The sequence below is a fragment of the Crassostrea angulata genome, chromosome 2 (genome assembly GCF_025612915.1).
Source record: "Crassostrea angulata isolate pt1a10 chromosome 2, ASM2561291v2, whole genome shotgun sequence".
NCBI lineage: Eukaryota > Metazoa > Mollusca > Bivalvia > Ostreida > Ostreidae > Magallana > Magallana angulata.
In genome coordinates, this window is record NC_069112.1 from 40,551,001 (window position 1) to 40,569,626 (window position 18,626).

Consider the following 18,626-nt stretch of genomic DNA (forward strand, 5'->3'; position numbering starts at 1 on the left):
TTGACTAGTTCGGCCCATATACGACGATCATGAGTGAACATTTAGTGTTCAAAATTAAGATTAATATTTTATTTCTAAATAAAGTAACAAAACCGTCAAAACTGCCAATCAAAGAGTCTGGATGCACGATGTGGGTCTCCGAGTCCTGGGTCTCGGAGCCCCCCCACCTAGTATGAGGCATCACTTACTCACAATACGTTCATTCATACACGGCATAAAAGGTTACAAAGGTTAATATATAGAATACACAATACATGACTCAATATAGAATACTAGAGCATCCGTTGCAGACACAGAATCGCCAAATAGGTCACATGTTGTTAAACTCTCAATTTGGATATTATTCTGCCCGTATTATGACCTGGTTTCATAACATCATTTAGGAATACTACGCATTGCTACAAGAGTCACAGAGTTCATTCTGTCAATTATCATTAACACCATTCAGTGCGCAGCATCTAGGTACACATAAATACCATAGTGACCATTATGTAATACTAGCAATTCAAGGTCATAGCATGGCTATCTGTTTACAAAAGTGTTTAAAACGTTTTAACTATATGCATATATTCTATCAACTTTGGTTGATTGTCAGCCTCATAAATGTAATCATTTTAAAAGGAAAATAAATATCTCTCGGATATTGATTTACTTCCTTGTGTTAAGATTTCATTACGTAACGCAAAAAGAAATAAATATAATTGAGTAGTGGATAACACACTAGTACCATATCTGTTGTTTTGGGTTTTTTTTAAGTTCATAAGGATGTGAGCATATTCATATTAACCATCTTTTGTAAAGACTGTTAAAATTTATTAAGCTTCTCATCGTACAATCTTTTTAAAATTTCTTAGTAATGTCTGAAATAATTCTTGCTTCCTAAACTTTTTCTCGTATTAATGTCATTCTGAGGAAGAAACTCAGTTACTCTTATGACTGAATGCTAATTGAACGGTCCAGAAAGAAGACTGAATAATGTATCCATGCAATTTACAATGTTTTTGACTTTTAGTATTCTCTCATACTACTTTTTGAAGTTAATTTATACCTTCTGTTTAATCCTGTGCTTAAAAAGAATGAATGACTGCATGATCTACTGTCACATTCAATTCAAATTCATGCACTATTGTCTGTCTTTTATATGTTAAATTTATTTCGACTTTCTATGTTTCGGTTGAGATTATACTTATCTGTGTACTTACCTCTTAAGGATTTTACTTCCTGGTTACAACTCTTTATTTTGTCTTCCAAATATAATTCTCTGTCTAATATACATTTTAAAAAATATAAATATTCATGTATACGACTTTAGTGAAAGGTGTTTCTTTGTATAATACGCTTAAATAAAAGTAAAAAAAAACAAAAAAAAACCTAAATTGCATGTTTGTTCACTGCTACAGAACTCGACCTAAAGTTTGGCCCCAAAAATGTTGTAAGTCTTATTATAACTTACAATGAAATATATCGATGTCAAATTGCAGTCCATTAATTGGTTTGTCATCCCCATTGTCCTTGTAAATGGTTTGACCAGTGCTTTCACCAATTAAAGTCACTGTGATGATTAAGATGACGGTATAAATCATTCCTAAGAAATAAGATACTGAAGCAGTGGATGAATTTTATCTGCAATTGAAAAAAAAATACCAAATTGTTCCACTTTACACATTATGGTAGAAATTTCTATAAATTTTGAAAAATATACTAAGATCAACAGATAATAAAAAGAATATCACAATAAAAAGCATAGCATGTAAACCTGCTAAGGATATCTTAGTTATGATGAAGTGTAATTTGTTTGAGTTATATGATTTTATTGTTGTCAAGTTTTGTAGGTCAAGAAGATCTAAGAGCCATTTTGATAACAGTGAAAAAAAATTAAATAGAAAAGTTAGAAACGCCGCCATAATCTAAACCTTTCGAGTCACGTAGCTTTAAGAGGTCATAAGGTTATACATTTAATAGAAAACTTAAAAAGAGCGCCGCCTTAATCTGAACTTTTCGAGTCACGTAGTTTTAAGAGGCAATAATGTTACAAGTACATTAAGCCTCGTTTCTATAAAGAAGTAGGTGAAGTGTTGAGTGAATGATGAAATAACGTTGACAAGTTCAGATATTCCCATTCATGTCAGCGAGTTTAGAGCTGAATGGGGTTGAGTTTCCCAATAAATATATTACAATGGTGCGACGTTTGCTGTCAATGAATGCTAATTTTCTTTGGAGTTAAGAATGAACTTCACTTTCTGTATTGCATGTATAATGGTGAACAATGTTTAAAAAAATGCAGGAAAAAATGGGCAGTCAGTCTTTTCAAGTTTTGTCACTAACGTACATACAAACTCATATGTTTACAGAATTGTAACTGGAGAATGACATAGTTAATGAAAAGAGTAAAAATGCATGTATATATAACTGTTTTCTAAAACACTCACATAGATAATGTGTAAGTATCAATAGCAATAACAACTTGGATCAGCAAATGACACAGTGTAGTTCAAACCATTTTGAGTGTTTTGAGAGTAAGGGCTTTATAAATAAATATTCTATATTACACAGATATTTGATGTTGTTTACACTTAGAAGCTGTACTTATTCGTATATAGATGATATACACTAATGATACTTTATTTTTTATTATATTATTTAGACCTATTTTCTCTCAATTCATTATGAAAAAATTGAGCCTCGGTCGAGCCAGATATGATGTCTTAATATTACACTTACTATAAAATTTCATGTAACCGTTATTGCATTGCATCTATTGATTGTTCATGTCATGTTCTCTTGTAAACGCATTGTCCAATGGTACACCAATGCAGTTTTAATAAAAGAGTATGATTAGAATATATGATATTGCAACCCGTGGCTTTTAGATTCATCATGGTAGTTTTTGTGAAAACGTAATTGAAGCTTTAAATGGATAAACAAAGTGCTAAAACTAAGGTGAATGTATGATACAACACATATCATGCAACTTACTATGTCAGAGTGGGCATAAACGGCTCAGAAGTTCAGCTTAGTTTTTAAAAACTTCTTTTTTACCTGACTCGTTCTAATATATATTTGTCATAATTATAACAGAATGCATTGTAGCTTGATTGGATTCAAGAGGGAAAAAAACCGGTTATTCTGATAATACATGTACTGGTATTTGGAAACAAATACTGTGGTTTCATCAATATTCGTTGAATACCAATTTTCGTGGATTTCGTTGTTAAGTTGATCCACGAAATTAAATGTTCATTGAAGTTCAATTTCAACTAACATTTTGTATTGATAGGATCATTGGCCACGAAATCACGTATCCTTGAAACTGTGGTTTTCAGAAAATCCACGAAAATTGATACCCACGAAAATTAATGAAACCACAGTACAGTGCTGCTATCGTGAAAGTTGACAGAACAATCCTATCTTATATGATTTATCCTGCATCGTTTACTACAGATAAGCTAAATTCTATTTTATCGTATCTTATAGCATCCATATATAAGAATAGAAGTTAAAAAAATAAATCGAAGTTTTAGAGTTCAGTAATTTTATCAACTAACTGTCAATGAATATAGTGATTAATAATTAAATCCGAAAACAAAAATTGACAAGATAACTTATTTACCTGTAATCTCAGCGAGATTCGTCGAGACTGAAAATTTTTTGACGGACGTCTCTTCCGAATCTCAGACCAGTGCCACACAAAGTGATTCGGGAAAATTTGCCCCAACTTCGGCCGATTGTTACGATAGGAATACGCTGAATTAAATCAACTGCCCGCTTCAACATTTTACCTTTAACATCCTTTTAACTCCCTATCAATATAAAATGTTAGATTCCTACCGTTAAAAGATTTATATCCTACAAAATATGAACTTGTTTATTTTTCAATTCATTTCCACACTCATTCACATCTCCAATGCTGAAGAGATCCAGTCAAGGTCATAAATAGACTGTTTCAGAATATGTCGTACTCAAAGATTTCAACCGGATATCGAAATGACGTTGAGAAGTTAAAAAAAAATACAAAATGTCCATTCACTGCAGTGAGTTTTGTCCTTTCTTAATTGATTTTTCCCACTACTATAAAACGGATTTTATTGCTTATTAATTTTACAGTAAAAGTGGTTTAGTATGAACACGGATGTAGCGAAGTTTTTTTGAGCCCTCGGTAAAATTCCTAACACAACTTTGAAAAATGTTACGGCTATAACGAATTCGGATCTAACGAATTTACAGATATAGTGAACTGATTTTGAGTCCCGTAGATGTTAATAATAACGGAAGCTCACACTCTTATAACGAATTTCTTTACAGTTTACTAAAGTACTCTTTAGAATGATAGTTCAAATGAATATATTTTCATATAAATTTTTCGACTCACAATCCAATCATTATATGTATCAAAGTAATATATCTTTATTCTAAGCCTCAATTAGTAAAAATTAGTTTGGTGAAGAAAACATGTATATAGTGAATTTGCTCTAGTTATTTTTACGAGTTTGTTATACGGATATAACAAAGTAAATCATTTGGTCCTAGGATTTCGCTATAACTGAGTTTAACTATACTTTTAATTATATTTTTGCATGAAATAATGCGTTGTAAAATACTCAAAAAACATTTTTTTGCATTCTTATAAGCACATTTTCAAAGTAAATACGTTTGTTACGCCATTTAGGCTTTGTATTTTAGGTCACCAAAGTCACATCGTTAAATCGTTAACCTTCTGATATTTGTGTTTGTTTGAGAAAAATGTGACGGATATGCTTTGCGAACAAAGAGACATACGTCAGAAACACTGACAACCACACACTTATAAAACAGTATATATGTTTTGGAGCAGGGATATAGTTAATATGCATTGAGATATTCGTTTTATATGAGTTGCCAACCCAAAATGTCTAGTATAAAATGAGAAAAGCACAGTTGTGTAAATATATTTTAAAGTTTATTTTGGATTAAAACGCATTTTTTAAGACCGTCACTTTTAATTAACATATGAATGTTTAAAGCAAGACGACAAAAACACCTGTGAAAAAAAAAACACCAAATCAAATCATACAAAACATGATGAACACAATCTTTGTCGAACAGAAGATGATTGCTTTCTATGAATCTTGAGTAATCTCTTTTTCGCAGATGTATTGGTATCTTGTTTCGCATTTCTCATCACACCACGTTAGGTTGTACGGACGATAAAGACTGAGACAATCCTGATTATTGTAGTTATTTGGCTGTCCTGTAGCTCTGTTCCATGCGCTGTATGTAAAAGGTGATCTGTCAGAGTCCCACACCCATCGTCCTTCTGTCCCAACGTCAGTCCCTCCTAACCAAACAGTCTCTATAAAAATGGGTGATTAAAAAGTATATAGATTTGGTTTTTGTATTTTTTTTGGCAATCACAAAAGATAGTGTTTATTACCTTTTTATAAATGAATTGAAGAAGATTAAATTCGTAATTGACATTTGTAATTCTAACTTTATTACGCAAAGTCAAAAACAGCGTTGCATTATCGATAACGTTATCAAATTAAGTGACACTGTGTGTTTTTTTACGGATTATCTCAAAATCTCTATATAAAATGAACCGTATAAGATAAGAAATAAAACTTTGATGTAGTGACATTATATTTGTATTATACAAGTTGCAGGATGATGTACATGTTCGCCGGGAAATCCTTACAAATATATACCCCTTTTGAACTCCTTTGACTAATTACATATTAAATCACTCAACAATGATATATGTAACCTTTATATTCGAAGGTCACTTATCATAAAAAAAAACATACTTGTTAACTTCATTGCTAGACCACGGACAAACAAATCTTCTGCATTTGATTCAATTTCAACTAATTTAGCATCCTCTTTCATACAAATTATCTGAAAAATAAATTTTATTTTATTTTAAAAAGTAAAAAGCCATCTATGTTAATCAAGACTTGTAGTATTCATGCTTACCTGAGCGTAATTCCATGTTACCTCTTCGCGCCCTAACAAGTAATCTGAGTCCATGAAAGATATCCATCCTATAAAAACATCATTTGTTTTTTTTTTTTTTTTTTTTTTTTTAAATTTCTTAAATCATTAATACCCCAAAATACATCAGTTCCTTTCTCTTCAAAAATGACTTCCTATTATTTGTTTTCAAAGGTTGGTTTATGTCAGCTAAAACAATAAATTCAATTTGCAGCTTTTAAAGAATTCTTACATCACAGCGGCAAGTAGTATAAGAAACTTTTTTTCCTGGCTAAATTGTAAAATGTCCTATGCCTCATCTTACGTAAATTTCGACAACCAAATTTCGATGAATACTACAAATTGATTTATGCAGTTTTTTGTTTGAAAACACTCACAAATTTTTCGAAAAAAGCACATTATTTTTTTCTTTTTTTTAAGCGCTATGCATACATGTAGCTGTGGTGCTTTTTTTTTGCTAGTTCTTACGTAGTTTTTGCGGTTTTTTTTTTTTTTTTTTTTTTTTTTTGATAACCGCCATCTAAATAAATAGATTGATAGCAATATGCTATGCGAGATCTAAAACACTGGAAAGAATTTTGGCATGCACTAGCCCTGTTCATACTAACCACATTACTTTAGAAATAGCAAGATCAATCGAAATTGCGGTTTGCTCCTCTTCAAAGTGAACAGTATCCAGTCAAATGTGTCTTTGTTTATAACTAAAAGTTTATATGAACATCTAGTAATTTGTTTGACCAGCTGTCAGTCTTGAGCACTGATAACACTACGATGAATATATTATTTATTAAAAATCCCCGCTTTTGAAAAAAGTAACAAAGGGACTCCGAGTTTCTCAGTAATTTCAGTATATTGAGTTTTGTATTGTAATAATTTCGTTCATTTTAGAATAGATATATTTTTACAGTCAATAACACTAGACATTTTTAATCTTTTCAATTAAGGCTAATGTACTCCTTTAAAAAAAAAATATTAGCCCCATTAGAATTCAAATATTTAAATGTATATAATGCTTGAGAAATATTTTTTCATTACTTATCATAACTGATCAAAAGAGTACTCATTTTGTTCATTTATGTAAAATGATTTTTAATGTACGAAAAAAACTGTATATCAAAATGAGGTGTACGTATTTATGCATACAGTCCAATATAAAAACAACGACACGGATGGAGCAGTATACAATATTATTAAAGCTTGTATGTGCTTGACCTCCTTTTTTAAACTTCACTTTTACAAAGATACTTCTGAGCATTAACAAAATGCATGCGTTACCTTTAAGATACTTGACCTCCTTTTTTAACCCGTTTACTTGATTTTCAAGATATAAGAGTCTTTCTGTAAAAAAAAACAAAATACAATGCAATTTATTTCAGCTTATAAAAAAGGCACACCATTCAACTGACGACAATCTAAGTATGTCTATGTTATGCAAAGATATCGCATTCCCTGTCCAATACAACTGTTTTTGATTTTGCAAATTATAAAACAAATCTTTCAAAAGAGGTTGTTTGAATAATTAAAAAAAGGTGTCAAAGCTGTAAACATCGTACTTTATTTCAAAAGAAATACAGCAATAAGTACTTTTATATGCCATCTTCTATTTTTTTATTTTTATTTTTTGTTTCATATTATCAAAATTAACAGTAGCATGCATTCAAATATAAAGAAACGAAATCATAATAAATAACGTGAGTTTATTGATCTTTAAAATCCCATTGATCTAAAAATTGCATATTTTACACAAAACGACTTGAATATACAGTTTTTAAAATGAATTCAGAGAAAATTAAACAACCCATTAGAAAACAGAGAGAATGATACGATGTATACTGTGGTTTCATCAATATTCGTTTAATACCAATTTTTGTGGATTTCGTTACTTAGTTGATCCACGAAATAAAATGTTCATTGAAGTGCAATTTTTATTAACATTTTGTATTGATATGGCCATTGGCCACGAATTTACGTATCCTTGAAACTGTGATTTTCACTTTATCCACGAAATTTGGTACCCTTGAGTATTAATGAAACCACAGTAATGCTCTTAAAGGGGTTCAATTGTTCTAACAATCCCCTTGAGAGAAAGACCTCCGAATGAAATAATTAAAAAAATTGAAATGTTTAAAGCTGAATTGTTTAGAATTTTTCTGTACTGTATAATAGTTTATACCTTAAAAATAATAACTAAACTTAAATGCCATGGGCAATTTGGTGACCCCCATGCTTTTTAAGTATAAATCTAACTTTGTGACTTACTAAACAAATCTTCATTGGAGTCACGTGTGGTATCACACAATCTGTCGTTTGTAGTCTCCTTGTAAAGAGGTTGTCCCTTACTGTAGCCGATCATTGTAATCACAAGAAATAGGACGTACATGTACATCATTCTAGACAGAAATGATGTTATAATATTTATTGAAGCTGCAAACAGACGAATTGCGTAAGTGAATTTTCATTTCATGAGATTGACAGATGTTTTAATATGATATTATTAAAGACACAGCATCCACAAATAACTATTATTAAAAGAATATATACATTTAAAAAAGTGTTCATAACTTTTGAACACTGTACATGTAAACATACTTTGTAGACAAAGGTCTGCTGTGGTGATCTCTCTAAATCATGGCCGAAGCTTTGTGATACTTTTGAATGTGACGAGTAAATAATGCTTTATGCATTTTGTTTCATAATTGTATAATCAGGTTCGTGTAAGTTCTTCATTGTGTAGTGCGAGAGGATTCAAGAGTATAAAACGGCATTGTTAATGGGAAAAATCGACAAACATAAAAAGGAAAAATATTGGCGACAATTTTCGTTGAAAAAAACGCGTTTGATCAAAATTCTGTGAAGCTGGAAATTTAGGCACAACTAAGCTTTTTTATATAATTTTTTTACAATTCGCTATTGTTAAAAGGTAGGCGGATGAAAAAAAACGAAAAAGTGTAGGATAATTAAGAACAAAATAGCATGTAGGGCAGTCTGCTTCTGTTTGATTTTGATAAAATTCACGTTTTTTTTTAAATTAAAAATGAAATTAAAATTGACAGCTGGGGCAATTTAAACCACACATGGCAAGAATCATTTTTATGAAAGGAGCTTTAATATTTGTTCAAACGAAAGGTCTCATTCCTCCCCATAGAAGGGGATATACTTAGATATAAAAATAGAGTGGGTGTTTTAAATATATTCCTCTCAGGAGCCAATTAGCCTTTAATACAGTGTTGCAACACGTATCCGTAGAGATTGCTCTCTGATACAAAATGTGACTAAAGGGGTAAGGGAGGGCATAACAGGGGTTTAAGTTTTATAATGAAAATCATTCGAAACCAACACTTTGACTAATCTTCTGAAAAAGCAGAGACAATAGCTATTGGATTTATATCCGAAGAAAGTGTAAGAAATTAAGTTTAGTATTATAATTGAGTCAGAATGAGGCAGAAATGGGAATACTGAATTTTATGATCATATATAGAAGAAATTCATGTGAATAAAATAGCTATGAGCTTTTAAGGTGTTAAATAATTATGATTTGAAGCATATTTGAGGATTTTTTTTTTACAAATGTATATTATCCTCATAGGTTTTAAAAGTGCATCCTCAAATGTGGCGGGGAGGAAGGTAACAATCAAGGCATATAATTGTGAATTAGGTTTGTAACATTGAGATAATTTCTATATCGAATAAGTATGTTTGTATGGTAAAAAGTTTTAAACACACAATATTTCCCTTAAAATCTAAGTCATATTGAATCTCCAATACATTTTTCATTGGCAAACAACAACTAGTTCATTTCATTTCGCGCAAACATATCAACTTATGTTAGGGTATCCATTTGCATCGTAGTTTGCAGGATGTATTTTATTTAAGTAAGATTTACCAATAAAATAATTAATATAAAGCAAGGATGAGTACTGGCATAACTCTCTTAAGAAGTCGTTGATGACTTGTAAACAACTAAAATAAATATACACTATGCATGACGTTTAATTGTGTATATTTGCACATTAGAATTTATATTTCTTTTATTAAACGTTAAAAGGTAGCTTAAAGGCGACATTAAAGACTCGGTTAAGCCGATTTTAGGTCTCATTTCTGCTTAACAGTTGCATAAATAGGCAATTTTATTAATAATTCTTGTTTGTTAGTTACACAGAAAAAAACTAGTTGGTCCAAAGGTACAACTATCATTTACAGATATTATGCGTGTATCTTCATGAAATGATGAATTAAAAGTTATATTCTTTTTATACATATAGTACGATGCAAATGTGAGCAAGCCATTTTAAGTACAAAAATCGGAAAAGTGTATTTTCTTCCCAAAAACTATTCTTTTTCCTTACATTAGCCTGACGTCTGGGATTCTTTTCTGTAAAATTATCAAAGAGCATGAACATGTTTATCTGTTTGTATGAAACTGGCTTACATGCATTACAAAGTAAATTAATTTGTCATTTTACGGTTCTTATCACTCAGTATCCTAGCAAATCCCAGTAGACCTAAGTCGCAAAGTCCTGACTTATTAGCATATGTTCCTTCCGTTGTAAATCCTCTGTACTATCTTTTTTTCATATAACGTGGAGCAATTCAGTGCAGGGAAATTTCTCATCCTTTATTATGTTGTGCTCTTCATCGACGTACAGCTTGTGCCCCAACAATACGTCATTAAATTTAAAGTTATTGGACTGTATAGTAAAAAATCTGTGTAATAAGAATATACAAGTATAAAATGAAATATAAAAAGCTTCAGTTATCATATCCAAAATAATCACTGAGTCTGGGCAATTTTTAGCATTAATCAAAACAACAGTTCTTGGCATAGTTCATTGAAACGTCCCTAAATATTATGAAATCGTGATTTTTTGATAATCGTTCATTTCTTCTCGTCGGAAGTTTTCACCATTAAAAAAGTCAAATGAATTACACAAGAGGCTCAAAAAATGAAGACACAATTTGTAATATTACATTTTACATTCCGATTGTTATCGAGTCCTTCTGTTTTCAAAGACAATGGAATAATATATAAAAATATATATTTATATAAAATATTGGGTAATTCACAAGGGCGTATTGTATAATTTTTCAACATCTAAAAAGTCGACCATCCACGTCCTTCACCTTTTGTTTTGTCGAATACCACTTATAAAAATGTGGTGCCGTGCCTGACCAACGGAGAACTCATTCGTTATATTTTCTGCTCCAATCCCCCACATTTTTAAAGAGAGTTTAAAATGATAATATCAAGATATTCAACAACATCAATACGAACACAAAAATATTCTAATTATTATATGTACACAAGAAACTTTTTAAACGTTGGACATTGGGTGACATATATGTGTCACATTATAGGTATTGTCATATAAGGTAGAAAAATACGATGTCCAATTAGAAAAGGCGAAGTCTCTGTCGTTTACTTTTTTGATTCATGTAGTTAATATAAAAAAAACTCTCTTGCCAGCCTTATTCCATCTAACAATGCATTATAGTACTGCTAAAATCTAAATCTAATTTTGCAATTTAATAGCATTTTTCATAACAGGCGTGTGTGGTTTCAGCCGATTTATCGTTCCTAATTTTTTTTTAACCGATCAAAATAGTCACCAAAATGAGCAGATTATTAAATTTAATCTAAACAGAAACAATTTTTGGCAATATTTTTTGCAGCTGTACAGAAATCAATTACATATTGTGTCTTCATTTTTTGAGCCTGTTGTGTGATTCAATTGACTTTTATAATAGTGAAAACTTCCGATGAAAAGAAATGAACTATTATCAAAAAGTCACGATTTCATAATATTTAGGGGCGTTTCAGTGAACTGTGCTTAAAAAAAACTGTTGTTTTGATCTATGCTAAAAATTGCCTTGACTCAGTGATTATTTTGGATAGGATAACCGAAGCTTTATGTATTTCATTTTATACTTATATATTCGAATTATTATTGTTCATTATGTAGCTTGAGTGGATTCTAGAGTACAAAACGACGTTGTGATCGACACAAAATTAAATAAGAAAAAAGAACCTTCAGCTACATCTGTTGTTGAAAAGCCACGGACTTGATGAAAAATTTGTGAACCGTTTTTCCCATGCATTTTTCAATAATATACTATAGTTTTCTGTAATAGTTTATTTACAATTGATTTCTAATGTAAGACTACAACATGATTGACACAAATATAAACAAGGTCAACACGGTTAACAATAAAATCAAAAAGATATTATATTGGTCATTTCTAAATGCATTTCTTAATTGCATTTCTTGAACATTTTTAAACATTATTTTAATCCTTTTGCCGTGAACTCACCAATTTCCACATCAGATTTAAAAAAAACAACAAAGTAAACTCTAGACTGCAAAATGCAGCGTAAAATCAATACATGAATAAAGTCTGATTGCTTTATTTAAAGACTTCAATAGTAAACAGAAACATTCAGTCTGTTAACAATTTGACATATAAGTATGTACCTTGTATCTTAACAAGAAACGTCCGTTGTTTGTGTGTACTTATCACGTTTCATATAATTTATTCGTTGTCCGATCACAAGAACGTATAGAACCCGAAAATAAACTGAACATATCAATTTAAAAAATGTAAGCAAATCAAAGAAATGCGTACGAATTTATGTTTTATCAATAGATTCAAATGAATCAGCAACAAATGCAAAATTTTAATTTATAATGTACTGCTTTCTTAAATCGTGTTTACATTTATCGGCGACCGAATCAGCCGATTAACGATAATTTTCCTGTATATTATATCAAGCAATAAAAAGTACCGTAACAAGATTCAAGCAATATAAAGAAGTTCTTTATCTCCTTTTTAATCATTATTTTAGATATCTGATATAAACAAAGCTTTAATCTCTTACTTGTTTGTTTATGTTATTGAGTACTGTGGTTTCATCAATATTCTTTGAATACCAATTTTCGTGGATTTCGTTGCTTAGTTGATCCACGAAATAAAACGTTCATAAAAGTGCAATTTTTATTAACACTTTGTATTGATATGGCCATTGGCCACGAGTTTACGTATCCTTGTAACTGTAATTGTCACTTTATCCACGAAAATTGATACCCTTGAATATTTATGAAACCACAGTACACTCCGCGTACGATTTTATATCACCCATGCAAATAAGCTACCTCATTTTAAAGATTTTCGATTTTGCTATATTAATTAGACGTTGCTATTACTGCAAAAGTCGAAAGATAGTTAATAATATATGACTTTTCTTAAATTTCGATTTATTTAACTTTTATACCTAAATATGGATGTTATAGGATAGGATAGGATGACCTTTTTTGCAGGATGGATGCAGGATACAGGATAAAGGATAGGATAGTTTTGTCAACGTTTATGATAGCAGCACTGCTTTTTTAATAACAAATAATTGAACAATAAAAACACGGATGTAATAACCTCCTCACAAACTTCGTGAACCGGGTTCAACGTTATACAGTTAAATTGAACTGTTGATTATTTTTAAGCATAGGTATCACCATTGACACGTAAACATCTCACTTTTCTCTCTCGCAAATTATTTTAAACCTAAAATCACACGGATAATCATGCCACGAACCATCCTCTGACAACATACACTCTTCGCTTTTGCCACCGTTTGGTTGATTCGGATACCAGTTCCTGTAGGTTAAGTCGTTGCCCGAGTGATCCCACACCCAGTCGTCATATTGTGGGTGTTTTATTCCCCCGGTCCACCATTTGCCTGTGGAAACTTTATTTTAAAAAAAAGAAAACATTAAAAGTATGTGTAACAAACATAAAGTCAGTCTACTAAATAAATGAGGTACAGTGCGTGATATCTGTAATAATGTTGTTCTAGCTAGATTATACCATTTTCTTCAAAAAATCTAATAGAATGAACTTGTCGGTACATATACATTGTTTAAATGTTGTAAGTAATGTTTAAAATTTACTTCAACCACGATCATAATGATGCATTAAATAAAAAAAAGAAATTGTCAGAATATTAATGACATCACCATTGAAATAAAATAAATCTAAATATGTAATAAAGACATTAAATCCATTATCTTTTTAGGAATGTTTTAGTAACAAACTTACTGCAAAAAAAAAAAAAAAAACTTTTAGGATGGTGTTGGGTGGTTACTTCGTGTTTACAATATATTGTGTAAATGAATTAAGATTAAAAAAGATACAAAATACCTTTATCCATTAGCCAGTTTTGTTCTGCCTCCGAGTTGATCTCAAGTAAATACGATTTTAGTGATTGACATTTTGTCTGTAAAACAAAAATCGTATTCATATCTATACCTTTAATAAACACAACATGACGCCTTTGTTTATTCAATATCAAAGAAGAAGTTAGATGTTAAAAAGCTTTAAATACAATTTCAGAGGACAAATTGTTACAGATACTGTTTTTTAAAGTTCCTTCTTTTCGAACCTATTTTCTTTTTTTTTTACTTCGTCAATAGAGAAATATTTTTAATATTCATAATACTAATAAAAGACACAAGACGTTACAGTAATGCTATCAATTGTTTAGCGTGAGTGAAGCAGGTCACATGTAAAAGTTTCATGATATATCTACTAATAGGTCAAAAACTCTTAATAACGGAAGATACGACAATGCAACGTCAAGGCGAGGATAAAGTATATTTTTTTTTTTAGATTTTAGAAACCGCTGCATCACTTGAGAGTAAAACAAAGCGGTAAAAATGTATTTGGGCTGTTTAATCAACATACAATGTAGTAATAACGCAAACAGTGTCAATCTCCTAATATTGAATTTGGCAAAATACATGTGTATCTTGCACTGAGGTCGACGCAAATTAAAAAACAAATACAATTAACATTTTTAGCGAGAACTAGTAATCGAAATATGAAGCTGGTAATGTGACTGTTTCAATGTTCTTTGTGCATATTGCATATAGTTTTATTTAATTAAGACAAATTAGAATTGCCATACAGCTTTTCTTATCATTATTATTAATGCCCTTGGAAAGCATATTTTCATCGACATAATTCTGAAAATATGTTTATTATAGTTACATGTATATAATAATATTGATGATTTAAGAAATGCACTCTTTTGTTGGACGTCAGCCTTTTTAAAGTGGATCTCTGTATCTAAATGACATCTTAATCAACATAATTGCAAAATTGAACGCCTTACATCCAGTTATATGGTATGTTTTTGGTTAATCAGCAAATATAGATTAAGATAAAAAAAAAATTATATAAAAATGTTTAATTGATAATGAATACTTTAAGTAAATTTACAATTTTCTATTTATTTTTTTTTATTATTCTTCTCCATCACCTCTAAATGCTATAGTTTATACACTTTTTGAAAATGTAGTTTTAGTTCCGTTTGGTCCTTAAGATTTTTTCCTAACCTACAATGAGTTTATGTTTGTACATTTATATTAACACGTATAACAGTACAAAGTGTAACTTGTTGACAGTTTGGCATTAAATGTTAAAGTTTAAATACCTTGCCTGCATTCCACGTGAAAGAAGATTCCATAAAGCAATACTGGGCATTTGCAACCCTTCTCTCTTGATCTGAAATTATGTAATCGTTAGTTCATATTGTTCTCGAACAACAGACACATGTTACATTATATGTATTTTGATATTGGATCTTTTAAAAAAATTATAGATTAATATTATATTGTGAATTAGATAGATAGATAGATAGATAGATAGATAGATAGATAGATAGATAGATAGATAGATAGATAGATAGATGGATAGATATCAACATGAATGACTTGCATGTTCCTGTTTCATTTTTACATCTAAGTTGAAATTGTAAAATGTCATCTGTTTCTAAAAAGAAAGAAAAAACCAGTATGTACATATAAATGCGTTCAGTAACGATACATCCTTAAAAAAATCAGTTTATGCACATATTTGCACCGATTAGACACAATCTAACACCAGAGTAGACCCCAACTAGGTTTACTTTCGGGGTTTATTTGGAGTTGCCCTGGGTCTACTTTGTTAAAGAATGTGTGTCCACCCGGAGTTTACTTCGAATTTTGGGGACCACTTAACGTTCTGAAGTAATTTATTTTTTCCACCTTACTGCCTGTAACTCTTGCACATGAATATTCCAAACACACATGTGGCATCTGCTTTAAGGGCAATACTGCTGATCGGGTTCTACTCTCTGGGCCCATTTTTGGTTAAATTACGTGTAGGGTTAACTCTCGTACAATGTAGTAGACTTAGTGTACTTAGAAAAGAAACCCATGGTTTTGTTTGGGTTTAATTTCTGTAAGGTTGGGTCTGATTGGTGTTGTAAGAATGTAACATATACAAATGTACAGCACAAAATAATTTATTTTGATTTATATTTATTTGCTAGTACTGTGGTTTCTTCAATATTCAAGGGTATCAATTTTCATGGATAAAGTGAAAATCACAGTTTCAAGGATACGTAAATTCGTGGCCAATGACCCCATCAATACAAAATGTTAATAGAAATTACATTTCAATGAACATTTAATTTCATGGATCAACTTAAAAACGAAATCCACGAAAATTGGTATTCAACGAATATTGATGAAACCAACGTATTGTATTTATTAAGTTTAGTATTTACATATGATTGTGAAATCGTAAACTATAGAAAATGTTCCCAGTGAGAAAATCTGAATTGCTTGTTCAAAGTAAGATACCTCTAATCAAGTTATTTTGATCTTTTAAATTCTTCATTTGTTTCTGCAATTGCACGTCTCTATCTGTTAAAAGAAAATGTGATTAAGAAATATCATTTATTTCATGTGTCCGTGTACAATACAAATATATTAAGCATCAACTGATCTTATACAGATTTAATGTAAGAACCCCATCCCCCCCCCCCCTCCAAAAAAAAAACAAACGAAAAAAAGCCAAAAAAAAAAACAAAGCAAAAAACAAAAACAAAAAACCGAAAATAATTTAAAACATAATACAAAAACTCAAACCAAATCAAGAATTTGACGAGCTTGTCTGTACTAGGTCAGCTATATAAATAAATATCTACCATGATACGCCATTACATCAGTGTTGACTTTACTTTACTTACTAACATTGTAGTACAGTGTGTCCGCGAAAATAAAGAAAACATATTTCTACAGCAGTCAACTCTAGTCCACATGTCGATCAATACAATCGTGTGCAACTGAATATGACATAACTTCTTAAATTAAAAGTTTATAGACTAACGGTATTAAGTGTCAATAACAGTTGTCGAACTTGATTTCAGTTAAAACATGTAATGTTCCAAGGTTTTCAATCAATTAATATCATACAGCATATCTAATTGATTTTAAATATTTGATTTCTAAAGTATTTGTCTGATTTTAAGTGTACTGTTCTATCTTATATTAAAGATCTGTACATGTAGTATATGTAAACAAAATTATCACGCTTTAAAATTCACAACAAAGTCTATTGGAAAAGCTGAATTTTTAAATGTTCAGTATATATGTTTCTTTTGGATATTTCCTTTCAAATATATTAGTTAGAGATGCAAAGATTACCATTCTTTAAAAAAGGCCAAAAAATTGTATTTTACAATGTTTACATATAAAACATGATATAAAGGTAGAAAGTGTATAAAACGTTTTAACTATATGCATATATTCTATCAACTTTGGTTGAATGTCAGCCTCATAAATGTAATCATTTTAAAAGGAAAATAAATATCTCTCGAATATTGATTTACTTCCTTGTGTTAAGATTTCATTACCTAACGCAAATAGAAATAAATATAATTGAGTAGTGGATAACACACTAGTACCATATCTGTTGTTTTGGGGGTTTTTTTTAAGTTCATAAGGATGTGAGCATATTCATATTAACCATCTTTTGTAAAGACTGTTAAAATTTATTAAGCTTCTCATCGTACAAACATTTCAAAATTTCTTAGTAATGTCTGCAATAATTCTTGCTTCCTAAACTTTTTCTCGTATTAATGTCATTCTGAGGATGAAACTCAGTTACTCTTTTGACTGAACGGTCCAGAAAGAAGACTGAATAATGTATCCATGCAATTTACAATGTTTTTGACTTTTAGTAATCTCTCATACTACTTTTTGAAGTTAATTTATACCTTCTGTTTAATCCTGTGCTTAAAAAGAATGAATGACTGCATGATCTACTGTCACATTCAATTCAAATTCATGCACTATTGTCTGTCTTTTATATGTTAAATTTATTTCGACTTTCTATGTTTCGGTTGAGATTATACTTATCTGTGTACTTACCTCTTAAGGATTTTACTTCCTGGTTACAACTCTTTATTTTGTCTTCCAAATATAATTCTCTGTCTAATATACATTTTAAAAAATATAAATATTCATGTATACGACTTTAGTGAAAGGTGTTTCTTTGTATAATACGCTTAAATAAAAGTAAAAAAAAAAATAAAACCTAAATTGCATGTTTGTTCACTGCTACAGAACTCGACCTAAAGTTTGGCCCCAAAAATGGTGTAAGAATTATTAATACTTACAATGAAATATATCGATGTCGGATTGCAGTCCATTAATCGGCTTGTCATTCCCATTGTCCTTGTAAATGGTTTGACCAGTGCTATCACCAATTAAAGTGATGATTAAGATGACGGTATAAATCATTCCAAAGAAATAAGATAGTGCAACCAGTGGATGAATTTT

The 18,626-nt window shown here is 30.3% G+C and overlaps 3 protein-coding genes across 4 annotated transcripts in view; all 3 read right to left on the bottom strand.

Annotated features, from left to right (window-relative positions):
• The window catches only part of LOC128170862 (CD209 antigen-like protein C), a 46,266-nt gene extending 44,600 nt beyond the window's left edge, over window positions 1–1,666 (bottom strand). The window contains exons 1-2 of one of the 2 annotated variants that reach the window (XM_052836614.1): window positions 1,645–1,666; window positions 1,203–1,265 (exon numbers count right to left, since the gene is read on the bottom strand). In XM_052836614.1, the coding sequence (XP_052692574.1) occupies window positions 1,203–1,265; window positions 1,645–1,666 (85 nt within the window). Of the gene's footprint in view, window positions 1–1,202; window positions 1,266–1,453; window positions 1,584–1,644 lie in introns of those variants that run through there. The other variant, XM_052836615.1, reaches the window with a different exon arrangement.
• Window positions 1,667–4,961: 3,295 nt separating this feature from the next.
• Window positions 4,962–8,650, bottom strand: LOC128170868 (perlucin-like protein). Its single transcript, XM_052836623.1, has 6 exons — window positions 8,557–8,650; window positions 8,227–8,357; window positions 7,243–7,305; window positions 5,950–6,017; window positions 5,781–5,871; window positions 4,962–5,329 (listed from the first exon to the last, which is right to left on the bottom strand). The coding sequence occupies exons 2-6, from the start codon at window positions 8,354–8,356 to the stop codon at window positions 5,097–5,099; spliced, it is 585 nt and encodes a 194-aa protein (XP_052692583.1). The 5' UTR covers window position 8,357; window positions 8,557–8,650; the 3' UTR covers window positions 4,962–5,096.
• Window positions 8,651–12,090: 3,440 nt separating this feature from the next.
• Window positions 12,091–18,626, bottom strand: LOC128170863 (C-type lectin domain family 10 member A-like). The gene is made up of 7 exons (XM_052836616.1): window positions 18,464–18,626; window positions 18,216–18,278; window positions 16,644–16,706; window positions 15,736–15,789; window positions 15,452–15,522; window positions 14,158–14,233; window positions 12,091–13,705 (listed from the first exon to the last, which is right to left on the bottom strand). The coding sequence occupies exons 1-7, from the start codon at window positions 18,585–18,587 to the stop codon at window positions 13,491–13,493; spliced, it is 666 nt and encodes a 221-aa protein (XP_052692576.1). The 5' UTR covers window positions 18,588–18,626; the 3' UTR covers window positions 12,091–13,490.